Genomic DNA, 11,567 nt, shown 5'->3' with positions numbered 1-11,567 from the left:
ATAAGGAGTACCCGCAAATCAAATCGCTTTTAAGGGTATCTAGTTTTTCGGGTATCCAAATTTGAATATTTTTGCATGAATTTTAATTTTTTACATTTCAAATTTCAATTTGTGAATACAAATTCTTCCATATATTAAATCAACTTTTAATTTAATAACTTAAATACTTAAAATTTGGGTTTTTGCCCCTTGCTCTTTGAAAGTTAAAGAAAAATAGGTTTAAAAGGTAGGTTTTTTATTTCTTAATAAACCGGATACCTGGTTCTCTTAAAATAACTACCCGATACCCGAACCGAAAATTCGGGTATCACATAATAAATACCTAAAACCGATTTGAATTTTCGAGTATCTAAAAATTCGGGATCGGTTCGATTCAGTTAGCGTGTTCAGTTCGGTTAATGGTTTTTTTTGCACACCTCTAGTGGGTAAGAGGGTAACCTTACCTTACCTCCAACTCCTAACTCCATGTTGAAGTGGCCTGACCCTAGGATGGCGATCATGCCATTGGCATAGCTTATTTCTCATGTTCACATGGGGGTTTTGACACCAAACTACAACCCTTTTTTTCTGATAATTCAGACATCCCTTATTAATTATATGGATAATTATTTTCAAACATAAATATAGTTTCTATTTTACTTTATTTCACTTAAGAGATTTTAAAATTTTTATAACAATTTAATGTGCATTCTTATAACTAAAATTTTCAATATATAAACGCTTGGATTTTTCAGCTATATAAAAAGAAACAAATCAACGTTCTAAAATAGGTGAGATATTGTATCAATTAATTTACTTACTTTCAAATTTATTAGTAGTAGAGATAATTTTTTTTATTGTAATGGTTATAAAATTAATAATAGCTAACCATAATCATATTATATAATAAAATAATGATATATTCAATGATATTGATATTGATATTAAATTATTGTACCAACTCTTTTAACATGAAGTTAATTATGATTAACTACCCTGAATGGTTGAGTGGTTCGAACTTCGATATGGATTATTGGGTGTATTATTCAATAGGTCTTAAGTTTGTATTCTTTCTTGAGTGTTAATAGAGATAGTCACTAGAGTTCTTACCTAATCGATGTTTCAGCGTCCTGAAAATTAGTTGAGGTGTGCATAAGTTGGTCCGAACACTTGATCATTAAAAAAAAAAAAAAAAAGTAGTTAAAAGTATGATTAGGAAAGTATTAAAAGCATTATATAAGTGAGTAATCTTTAATCATTTTTTAAATAATTATATTTATTTAATATAGTTCATTTTTGCCCCTCATCGGATTTCCTGGCTACGTCCCTGCTCTTATCAAATCATACTTGTCCCTCTCATGATGTGATAAAACTCAATCATATCAATGTATTATTGTACCCATTTTCATCAAACAGTTAGAGAATGTTTAGTTGGTAATAATAATAAATCGCATAATCATATAAAATAATGTATAGCTTTATTATGCTTCTCGTCACTTTTTAAATATTTTTCATTGAATTTTATGTTACTTTATTATGCTTCTTCTAACATAAATAAATTTGTTATAGGAAAATATAAAAATTCTATAAATTTTAATCTAGAGTATAAAAAAAAAAAAAAAAAGGAAATACGAAGTAATTTATTTTTTAAAATAATTATTTAAAAAAACAACTACAAACTTTATAAAATCTTCTAAAGAAACATAGTAGAAAATTGCTTGATTTAATCAAACAATTCATTCACAAGCCACAATGACTCTAAACCAAGCCTTATAATCTTATAGTATAATATAAAGTTTAATTTAATTTTTTAATTTGTTAAGGTTATACCTATCTGACACTAAAAAATATGAGTTTTTAATCACCACTGGATGATTTGATGATAAAAGAGCAAAAATAAGTTCTATAAGGCTTCGTTTGTTTCACTATTCCGAATATTATTCTGGTTTTTCTCAATAAAGTTAAACAATAAAATTAGCTTATTCTCACAATATTATTCTATATTATTCAATTTCTTTTAAACCCCCATAAATTTGTTAATTTAACTAAACACCCGTAATTTTTTTTAGAAATTACAATAACACCCTAGCAACCCACTTTTATCAGATTCCGGCCACCATTGTCGGAAGCTGGCCAGAATCTGGTATAATGGTGCACTACATGTTGAATCTGGCCGGTAGTGTGCCAATCTAGCATTTTTCGGCCAGATCCACAGTGGATCTGGCCGAAAAATGCTAGATCTTCGGTCAACGACTAGATTTTTAGCCGTAATCAGTCATCAACGACGACCAAGATATTAATTGAGACTCTTATCTGACTAACAATTCTGAAACTATGAGAGATTAATTGAGGTACACATAAGTTAACCTAAACACCATCTGATAATATAAATTAGGGTTTTGCTTTTGACCGTTGTTCTCTACCAAAACTAGTTAAAATATTAATTGTTTTACTTTAACCCATCAAAAGTTCACTAACTAAAGTAGCTGGATAAAAAAATACAAAGAATTTTACAGGAGCACTCCATTTAATTGGCTAGTCATTGGTTTAACTTAGCAAGTAAGGTTACGGAGTTGGTACAAGTATTTTATATTAATAAAGTTGCCGTAAAATCCCCTCTCAAGTAATTTAATTTTGTTAAAATGAAAGTATAGTTTGAAATGACTTTCACTTAAATCAATTAGTCTCGGTGATGCTGCCAATGTGTACGTGTGTGACGTCTTGACATTGTGATAACCAACTAAAACCGACAAATCCTCCTCACTACATTTTGAACATTACATTACAGACAAATAAATACAATTAATAAAGTTATATCGCTTCCGTGATTGGCTCATTATCAATAGCCCCCCGTATGAAATCAAATTACCCCTTTGGAAATAGTAAAAACATGAATTTAATCTATAGACTAAAACATTCTTGTTGTTGCTTGAGTCAATTATGGTCTTCATATTACTGCCCATTTGTCATCTGGCCCATTTCATTTTCACATTTGTGTGTTACCACAGGAATTGAGTGAAAATTAATAGTTCCATAAGTGATTTTTCAATTAAAATTATAATATAAAGTTTTAATTCTTGGGTGGGGATTGAACAAATGAAAATGGGGAAGGAGAAATGTCGGTGGGAAATTATTAATGTAAGTAAATGAAACACAGATACACATGCACATACTACAATAAAGATAGGGAAATCTCTTATTTTTATTTATTTATCCATCTATCTATCAATATAATTAATTTATTGTATTAATTAAAATTAAATTCCAAATCTTTCTTCTCATTAAAGAAAAATATATTTTCGTTTTTCAGAAACACTTCCATCATTCCAAAACCAACAAAAAGCAAAAACACACAACACAAAACGAAAAACGAGAAATAATAATAATAAAAAAGAAAAATAATTAGAAGCGTAAAAGAAAAGAGCTCTCACTTTTTTTACTTCCTTTGACCGAATCGACAACGAGGAATCGCTTCGGTTCATTTCAGGTCCTGAATTTTTCTTCTGCTTATTCTCTGCATATACTTTCTCTTGCTTTGCCTTACTTTTTTATTTTGTTTTTTTTTCTTCTTTCTGGAGCTAAAATTGTTTTTGATTAAGCTTAAATAACTACTTGAAGTTGCTGTGGGAAAGAGAGAACTGTTTGTTGACCAGCTACTGAGTTGACTAAAATTCGTTCCATCAGTGTTTGGTTGCTGAGAAAGTTGAGGAAAATAAATGAAAGTAGTGTTTGTTTGAATCTTCTGTTCTGTACGTGTTTATTATTTTATTTTATTTTTGTGATTTTTTTAAATGAGATGTAAATTCAGCTGAATGAAGTGATATAGTTGTCGTATTGATTTAATTATGTTTAGTTGATTCTGGGTTTTAGTTTTATTGGAGGAGAAAATGACGTGGCATAAGGGATTCTAACAATTGTTTCTTCTTTGTTAGCTTCGTGTAGCTCTTAAATGAATATTTGAGTCAGATTTTTATTTCACAGGTCAATTGGGGTTGCTTTAAATGGCATTTGGAAACTGGGTTTGTAAATCTATTTTCAATTGTCGTGTCAACTGTGTAGAACTTGAGAACAAGTTTCTTATTTGAAGTCGTGAAGGTTGCTGGGTGTTGCCAGTTGAATTGTTGGTATTGTGATGGGCTGCGAGTGTTCAAAGCTCTCAGCGTGCTGTTGGGGTTCAGAGTATGGAGGAGCAGTGCCTGAAGATAACAATGATGGTAAGTGAATTGGGGATTGGTTCTGGTTTCTTTGTTTCTGCTACATGGGGACTGATTTCTAGTTTTGAGTTTTGTGGTGGTTTGCAGAAAACGAGGACAAGGGTGAAGTTGATAATGTGCCAGTGTTTTGCGAGTACTCTGTTGAGACACTTAAGATGGCCACATCTGGATTTGCTGTGGAAAATATAGTTTCTGAACATGGAGAAAAAGCTCCAAATGTGGTTTATAAGGGCAAGTTGGAGAATCAAAGGCGGATTGCTGTTAAACGGTTTAATAGGTCTGCGTGGCCTGATGCTCGACAGTTTTTGGTAAATATATGTTCGTATATATAGCATTTTGATGTTAGAACTTCATCATTTCTCATTATCTTGGCTAGCTCTGTCCATATTTGCTTCATCAGGTTTTAGGTTGAAAATTTGGTGTAATTGTAATTCACCATGTTGCTTCACTGTGGTCTTTACTCTATTCTTATTGTTTAGGGCATGTCTAAACTTATGTACACAAATGAAGTTGTTTTCTTCCCAACTCTAAAATGTTGCTGCATAAAGTCTTACCAGTTTTTGGTTTTTTGATGGACTTGATAACTTTTAGTAGTTTGAGAGGAACCCTTTTTAGTTGTATGGGCATTGTTATTCATAGAAAAGATTCTATCATTTGCAGAAATAACATAGTCATTGAAATTAGTTCTTTTCATGCTTTACTGAAATTTTATGGTATAAATAGTTGCTAATGTAGTAATCTTCTTGTCCTTGCATAAATCTTTTAGGTTTTTAACTTTTGACTTTATGTTATTTTAGGAAGAAGCAAAAGCTGTCGGTCAGCTTCGAAACCATAGGTTGGCAAATTTACTTGGTTGCTGCTGTGAAGGTGATGAAAGATTACTTGTTGCGGAATATATGGCTAATGATACTCTAGCAAAGCACTTATTTCATTGTAAGTTTGGTTTTTGTCTCCATCTATTAACAATTTATTTCTGTGGCACTCAATCTTATGTATGACCTGAAAGTAATCATAACTCTGTCAATATAGTTGCATTTTAGGAAGCAACTACCACTAATATTCTTTTGCTTTTGCATATAAAGATTGAGAAGTGACTCTTCTTATAACCTTTCTTCTTCACTTTCTTCACTCTATGGTAGATATAATCATTGTTATGATTTTTGGAGAGCCATATGTTAGTGGTTTTCTTACTTGGAAAGATTCTGTGGTACTTTCATTTTTGAATACTTTTTTACATTAGGGAAAAATTCGTTCCATGACATTCTTAATCTTGGTCTGATGGTTTGACTTTTTACTATCAGATTCTGTTTCTGCTCTATTATATTGCTGTTTTTGTTTGTTAATGTCAGTGCATGACACTTCCTTAATTCAGAGGTATATAGTGAGATCCGATTGGGCACGGCATTAGATGCCATTTGTATTCTTTTGCTTTTTTCAGTTTGCTCAGTTGAACAATCACACCAGTTACATTATTCTACTTTACTGTCGATATTCACTTTCATTTTTTTCAGGGGAAACACAACCTATGAAATGGGCGATGCGTCTAAGGGTGGCTTTACATCTTGCTCAAGCTCTAGAGTATTGTACCAGCAAAGGGCGTGCCTTATATCATGACCTAAATGCTTATAGAATTGTTTTTGATGATGTAAGTATGTTACTTTCATCAACTTTATCATTCATTTTTTAAATTAGGATTTAGAATATTTCGTTTTATTTCTCAGGATGGCAACACTAGACTCTCATGCTTTGGTCTGATGAAGAACAGTAGAGATGGAAGAAGTTACAGTACAAACTTGGCTTTTACTCCTCCCGAGTACCTGCGAACGGGTAAGCTTGAAAGTACCGATAGATATTTTTTGTTCATTCATCATCTATTTGGAGATTTTGGTGTATCTATTTTTCTGGCTGTTGAATACTAGGTTCTATATCTGCTAATCTAAATATAGTTTGTTAAAATATGTTTCCTGCCTGTGCCAGTTTTCTGCCCTTTTTTGGCATCCTTATAATTATTTTGTATAAAAAAATATATGACCTTGAAGCTACATTGTACGAGTTGGTTGTGTTATATATCAGAATAAAAAAAAAAAAAATTTGTTTCTATCATATTAAACTTGGATTTTTGTCAATTATTAACAAAGCCATCAATAATTATCTCTCTCTCTCTCTCCCTTCCACCCCCACGAGTTCTTACACTTGTATTTCAGCGTTGATGCTGATGTAATGATTTTTTTATCTGTCTGCTGCATATGATTGTTATAATAATAGTTGCTTTGCTAATTTTTTGCAAATACTAATCTCTTTCCTTTTCTAATTCTATACCGATCCTTTAAGGACTTCCTAAACTATATATTGATCGATACAATGATGTTATTAGTATGGGGCAATTTCATTACTTGTGTCTTCTTGTTTGGCTTTTGAAATTCTGATCTGTAATTCCATTACAGAAGTGGTCAAAAGGGGTTCTTTTTCAGTTAGAGACCCTTAGTTCCAATAAGAGGTTAGATGTTCAAATCCCTTGGGGCACTTACTTGCTATAAAATTATACCATAAGTTTCCTGGTTGTCAAGGTTGTAGGGTTTCGAAGTAGCCCCTAATTTCGAACTTGATGAATACTGGAGAAGTCAAGATATTTGTGAGTATTAAGAAAGGAAAAAGAAAAAGGTAGTCAAAAGGTATTGGCACTCACTGACATCTTGATATCTTGGTTTTGAATAAAGTTCTATATAATAGATCATTAACTGTCTTAATTCCTCAGCTTTTGATTGTTTAACTGAATGCAATTTCATGGATCTGTGTGCATATCTAATCTCATATTTTGTTATTGTTGTGATCCTTTCCCATGAACTTTCTTTGCCTTATTAATCCCTTTACTCATTCTTACTGTAGGAAGAGTAACTGCAGAAAGTGTGATGTACCAGTTTTGGCACCCTTTTGCTTGACCTTCTCAGTGGAAAACATATTCCTCCTAGTCACGTAAGTTCTTTCCTGCTGAGACCATTAGATACAACATATTGCATCTCTCTCTTTCTCCCCTTGCACATATTCTCACTGACTATCAACTGTCATTTACTATTTATTTAGTACTTTTAATTATTTTGCATGTAAACATCTTTTGGCATCAGAAATGTAATCTTCTTTTGTTTTTAGTCATATTTGGTGGCCCTTGTGGAAATTTGGATTGCATTGTATACAGACATAATTTTTTGATCCTTGTCAAGGTCAGAGAGTACTTAAATTAATCTGAATCACTATGGCTGTAATTTTAACAACAATTTCGAAGTTATTTATCTGTGATAGTCTTTCCTGATTGGAGTCCTGCCAATAAACTTGAATGTCCACAATATTGTTTTATGATTATGTTTGTTTTCCTTGGATATGCTTGCAGCATGAAGGCTATGTAATTGCACATATAACATCCATCTGCATTGTTTCCTTCAGGCATTGGACCTAATACGGGACAGGAACATTCAGACGCTGACAGATTCTTGTTTGGACGCCAATTTTCTCATGATGAAGGAACTGATTAGTGCGTTTAGCGTCAAGATGTTTACAGTATGACCCGAGAACGGCCAAATCCGAGGTCATTAGTTACTGCTTGCTTCCTCTTCAGGATACTGAGGTTGGTTTTTTTTTTTTTTTTTAATTTGTTAATTTTTAAAGTCAAGTATATATTCGAAGACACTATATCTCTTCATCCTTGTAAGCTTTGTGTTTGTTAAAGCCATTAGAACCATTAAGATGATGAAGTATAGCCATTATTATGAAAAGCTTATGATTGACTCTTGTTACTAACATCGTCTTATGTGGTTTGCCATCTGCTAGTGGAGTTTGTGTAAACTAGTCCTTGAAATGACATAAAGGCAATTGGTGAATGTTCTGAGTTTTCTGGGCCCCAGAATATATTAATATACCCCAAAAACTAACAACATAATATTCTCTCTTTTTGCATGGTTCATTGGCTTTGTTGAGTCTTAAAAGTCGAAGGATACTTGTCCATTTACTAGAATTATCATTTTGCAGGTTCCTTCTCACGTATTGATGGGTATACAACATGGTACTGCAGCTTTACCTCTATCACCACTTGGTGAAGCTTGCTTAAGAATGGATTTGACTGCCATTCATGAGATCTTGGAAAAGCTTGGATATAAAGATGACGAGGGTGCTGCTACAGAGGTTTGTTTCTTATATATTAAATCCAAATAATAAGAGACTGCATCATAATGGCTTTACTACTTGTTCCCACAGTTAAGCAATCAAAAACTCTTTTTGTATTTCAGTATTTTAATAATGATCATTATGTAAATATTTTGTAAATCTAAGCCTAATATTTGTTTCCCTGGTATCAAATGAACTTCCTTTTGCCTTTGTTGTCTGCTTATGGTTGTATTCCTTTTTCAGCTTTCTTTCCAGATGTGGACCAACCAGATGCAGGAAACATTAAATTCAAAGAAAAAGGGTGATGTTGCATTTAGGCACAAAGATTTTAGAGCTGCCATTGAATGCTTTTCACAGGTTAGATTGTTTTTCTGTTGTTTTCTCTACATTCCTTTAAATTGATTATGATTAGAATAAATGTCTAATGGAAAGAACTGTTTCAAACTTTATTTTCATATGTTGATGAAAGGCATTTCATTTGCTTCTATTTTTGCATCATTGTTTATTGTCTTCCTTTCTTTTCTTATATCACTTATTGAATTGGAGAATTTCACTGTACATGTATTTGTCAGTCAAGAGGTTAAATAGAGATTCTAGGTGTTATGATGGTGGCAGTAGTGTTACTTTTGTTTTATTTGTTTTTGTTTTTCCCCCCAAATTAAAATAGAATTGAAGGAAAAAGATTGGTGTCCTGAAAAGAAACAACTTCTGTTCAATGGTTATTTGTATGTTTCTTGGGTCCATTCAAGAAGCATGTTTTCTCTAAAGTGAAATAGTAATTCCAATATTGTGCTGATAGTTTGTTATATGTGCAGTTCATTGATGTTGGAACAATGGTATCACCCACGGTTTTTGCACGTCGCAGTCTGTCTTATCTGATGAGTGACATGCCACAGGAAGCCCTCAATGATGCATTACAAGCCCAAGTAATATCTCCTGTTTGGCATATCGCAGCCTACTTACAAGCTGCTGCTCTTTTTGCATTGGGAAGGGAAAATGAAGCGCAGACAGCTCTTAGAGAGGGTTTTATCCACGAAAATAAAAGGAATGCAAATGCTTGACAATAAGAAAACAAAAAAAATGAAGCCCAAATAAGTCTCTGAATTGCACCTTTCCTTAAGACTACCAAACGGCATATACATGGTTCTCACCTCTCAGTTTCAAGACAACGACCAAAAGATTTCTGGATTTATAAAGCAGGCCATGGAGTTGAACAAGCTGAAATGGTCCTGATTTACTGTACGTTTGAATGGTTGGCTGGTGATCTTTTGAAGCATATTCTTTTGCAAAAATATTGGATGGGTTGGTTTTGGTTAGTTTGTTGAGATAATTGGGACAGTGGTGTTTATTTATCAGAATCTGCCCTTGTTTTCATTTGATTGACGATTTTGAATACAAGAATATTGGGGAATAATTAAGACACTCTTGGAATAGATTTACATTACATATGTCTGTAGAGGGTTTTGAGTTTCTTATCAAGTTGCATTTAAAGGGTGAATATAAGATATTGTTGTTGTGGCTGTAACTTATGTACAGTACTACTGCTTATCATTAGATGAAATTGTCTGTTTCTGTATGCTATTTATTATTTCCTCATCAATAAATTTTTAATTTGTATTGCATGAAGCTATTATTTACCCATTGGCTGCTGCAATTAACCATTAATGTGAAGCTACTCTAATTTTGAGAGTCTCTTTAATTAATCAATTGCCTATTTAAATAGCAAAAGGGTAATTATTTAATTGACGTCGAGCTAATTTCCACACCACATGCATAAAACTTAGAAGAAAGTGGCTGTAATTTTGGTCTTCATATATCTGGATTGTCCCCGAAATACTATCCTCCTTTCCTTTTTGTTCAACTCTATTCTTAGTTACACCCTGTAATTCACCTTCTCCATTCGTTAACCAGTTTCATTTTTGACCTTAAATTAAAGGGTTAAAAGAAAATTAAGGTGAGTTTCAAGTTATATAGATGAATTTAAGAATGTGTTTCTTTTATCACCTTTTATCTCCTTTGGACGTCAAGCTTCTAGCTATATGATCCAGAGAGATCAGATTTTTTTTTTTTTTGAGTGTAAAATTTAGAAGAGAGACAATAATGGCATTCACGGGGACTCAACAGAAGTGCAAGGCTTGTGATAAGACTGTTTACTTTGCTGAAATGATAACAGCTGATGGAGTTCCTTACCATAAAACTTGTTTCAAATGCAGTCACTGCAATGGACTTCTTCAGGTTTAACCTTAACCTGTCAATCTTTTTATTTATCTTCTTTCTCATTCTTTTTCAATCATGATTTGTAATTAAAATATTTGTGTTACAGATGGGTAGGTATTCAGCCATTGAAGGAGTCTTATACTGCAAGCCTCATTTTGAGCAGCTTTACAAGGAGACTGGGAGTTTCACAAATAAATTTCAAGGTCAGAAAAAACTACACTTATTAATCTTACCATTAAACATTAGATTTTCCATTTGCCATTGTTTTTTTCTGGGCTAATATATCTGCTTCTTTATTTATGATTGTTCAGCTGCAAAAAAGCCAACACTGGTATTCAAATTCTACCCACTACTTCATATATGTTGTGTATATTATTATTATTATCATCATTTTTAGTTAAAAGATTAATTGGTTGAATCTGCAGGGAAAATCTCCCAGCAAACTTTCCTTTATGTTCTCTGGAACCCAAGACAAATGTGCATCATGCAAGAAAACGGCATACCCTCTTGAGAAGGTGACAGTGGAAGGAGAGTCGTACCATAAGACATGCTTCAGGTGTGCTCACGGCGGTTGCTTTCTGACACCTTCATCCTACGCCGCCTTGGACGGTGTCCTCTACTGCAAGCACCACTTTACTCAGCTGTTCAAGGAGAAGGGCTCCTACGTTCATCTCAACAAGACTGCTTCAATAAAGAAAATGAACGTCCCGCCTCCACAAGACATTATAAAACCTGAACCAGAAGCGGAAGCAGAACCCACATCATGAACCTAAATTAATTAAAATCCATCTGAGTTTGGAATTTAATTGCCTTGTTAATAAAACTCCATGCATGCTACCTAGTATTAATTTGCCTTGCCGTTCCCGTTCTTTTTTGGAATGTAATTTGACTTTGTTATAACGTCCAAATTTAAATATATTTTTCTCATGGACATGGAATAATGATAATGATTTAATTGCCTCATTATTTATTTGCAGAATTAAATTATGTCTAGATTTTTTT

At 32.8% G+C, this 11,567-nt stretch overlaps 2 protein-coding genes across 2 annotated transcripts; both read left to right on the top strand.

Moving 5' to 3' along the window:
- The first annotated feature begins 3,274 nt into the window (after positions 1–3,274).
- On the top strand, positions 3,275–9,770 carry LOC116136706 (serine/threonine-protein kinase BSK7-like). Its single transcript, XM_031422374.1, is given in 14 exon segments — positions 3,275–3,466; positions 3,961–4,193; positions 4,281–4,501; positions 4,991–5,126; positions 5,705–5,838; positions 5,915–6,020; positions 7,080–7,108; positions 7,110–7,166; positions 7,632–7,686; positions 7,689–7,715; positions 7,718–7,812; positions 8,214–8,366; positions 8,592–8,705; positions 9,164–9,770. Coding segments are annotated over 13 exon segments (1,455 nt in total). The 5' UTR covers positions 3,275–3,466; positions 3,961–4,111; the 3' UTR covers positions 9,410–9,770.
- A 678-nt stretch (positions 9,771–10,448) lies between these two features.
- Positions 10,449–11,397, top strand: LOC116136723 (LIM domain-containing protein WLIM2b-like). Its single transcript, XM_031422389.1, has 4 exons — positions 10,449–10,583; positions 10,672–10,768; positions 10,877–10,896; positions 10,991–11,397. The coding sequence occupies exons 1-4, from the start codon at positions 10,449–10,451 to the stop codon at positions 11,330–11,332; spliced, it is 594 nt and encodes a 197-aa protein (XP_031278249.1). The 3' UTR covers positions 11,333–11,397.
- The last annotated feature ends 170 nt before the right edge of the window (positions 11,398–11,567 follow it).

This window comes from Pistacia vera, unplaced genomic scaffold, assembly GCF_008641045.1.
Source record: "Pistacia vera cultivar Batoury unplaced genomic scaffold, PisVer_v2 Contig318, whole genome shotgun sequence".
In the NCBI taxonomy this organism is placed as follows: domain Eukaryota; kingdom Viridiplantae; phylum Streptophyta; class Magnoliopsida; order Sapindales; family Anacardiaceae; genus Pistacia; species Pistacia vera.
This window is presented reverse-complemented; position numbering and strand designations above follow the sequence as displayed.

Excerpts from the sequence above, each read along its gene's own strand:
- LOC116136723 (XM_031422389.1), top strand. The coding sequence starts at position 10,449 with ATGGCATTCACGGGGACTCAACAGAAGTGCAAGGCTTGTGATAAGACT. Across the intron at positions 10,584-10,671 it reads ACTGCAATGGACTTCTTCAG|ATGGGTAGGTATTCAGCCAT; the intron begins GTTTAACCTTAA and ends TTTGTGTTACAG. Across the intron at positions 10,769-10,876 it reads TTTCACAAATAAATTTCAAG|CTGCAAAAAAGCCAACACTG; the intron begins GTCAGAAAAAAC and ends ATGATTGTTCAG.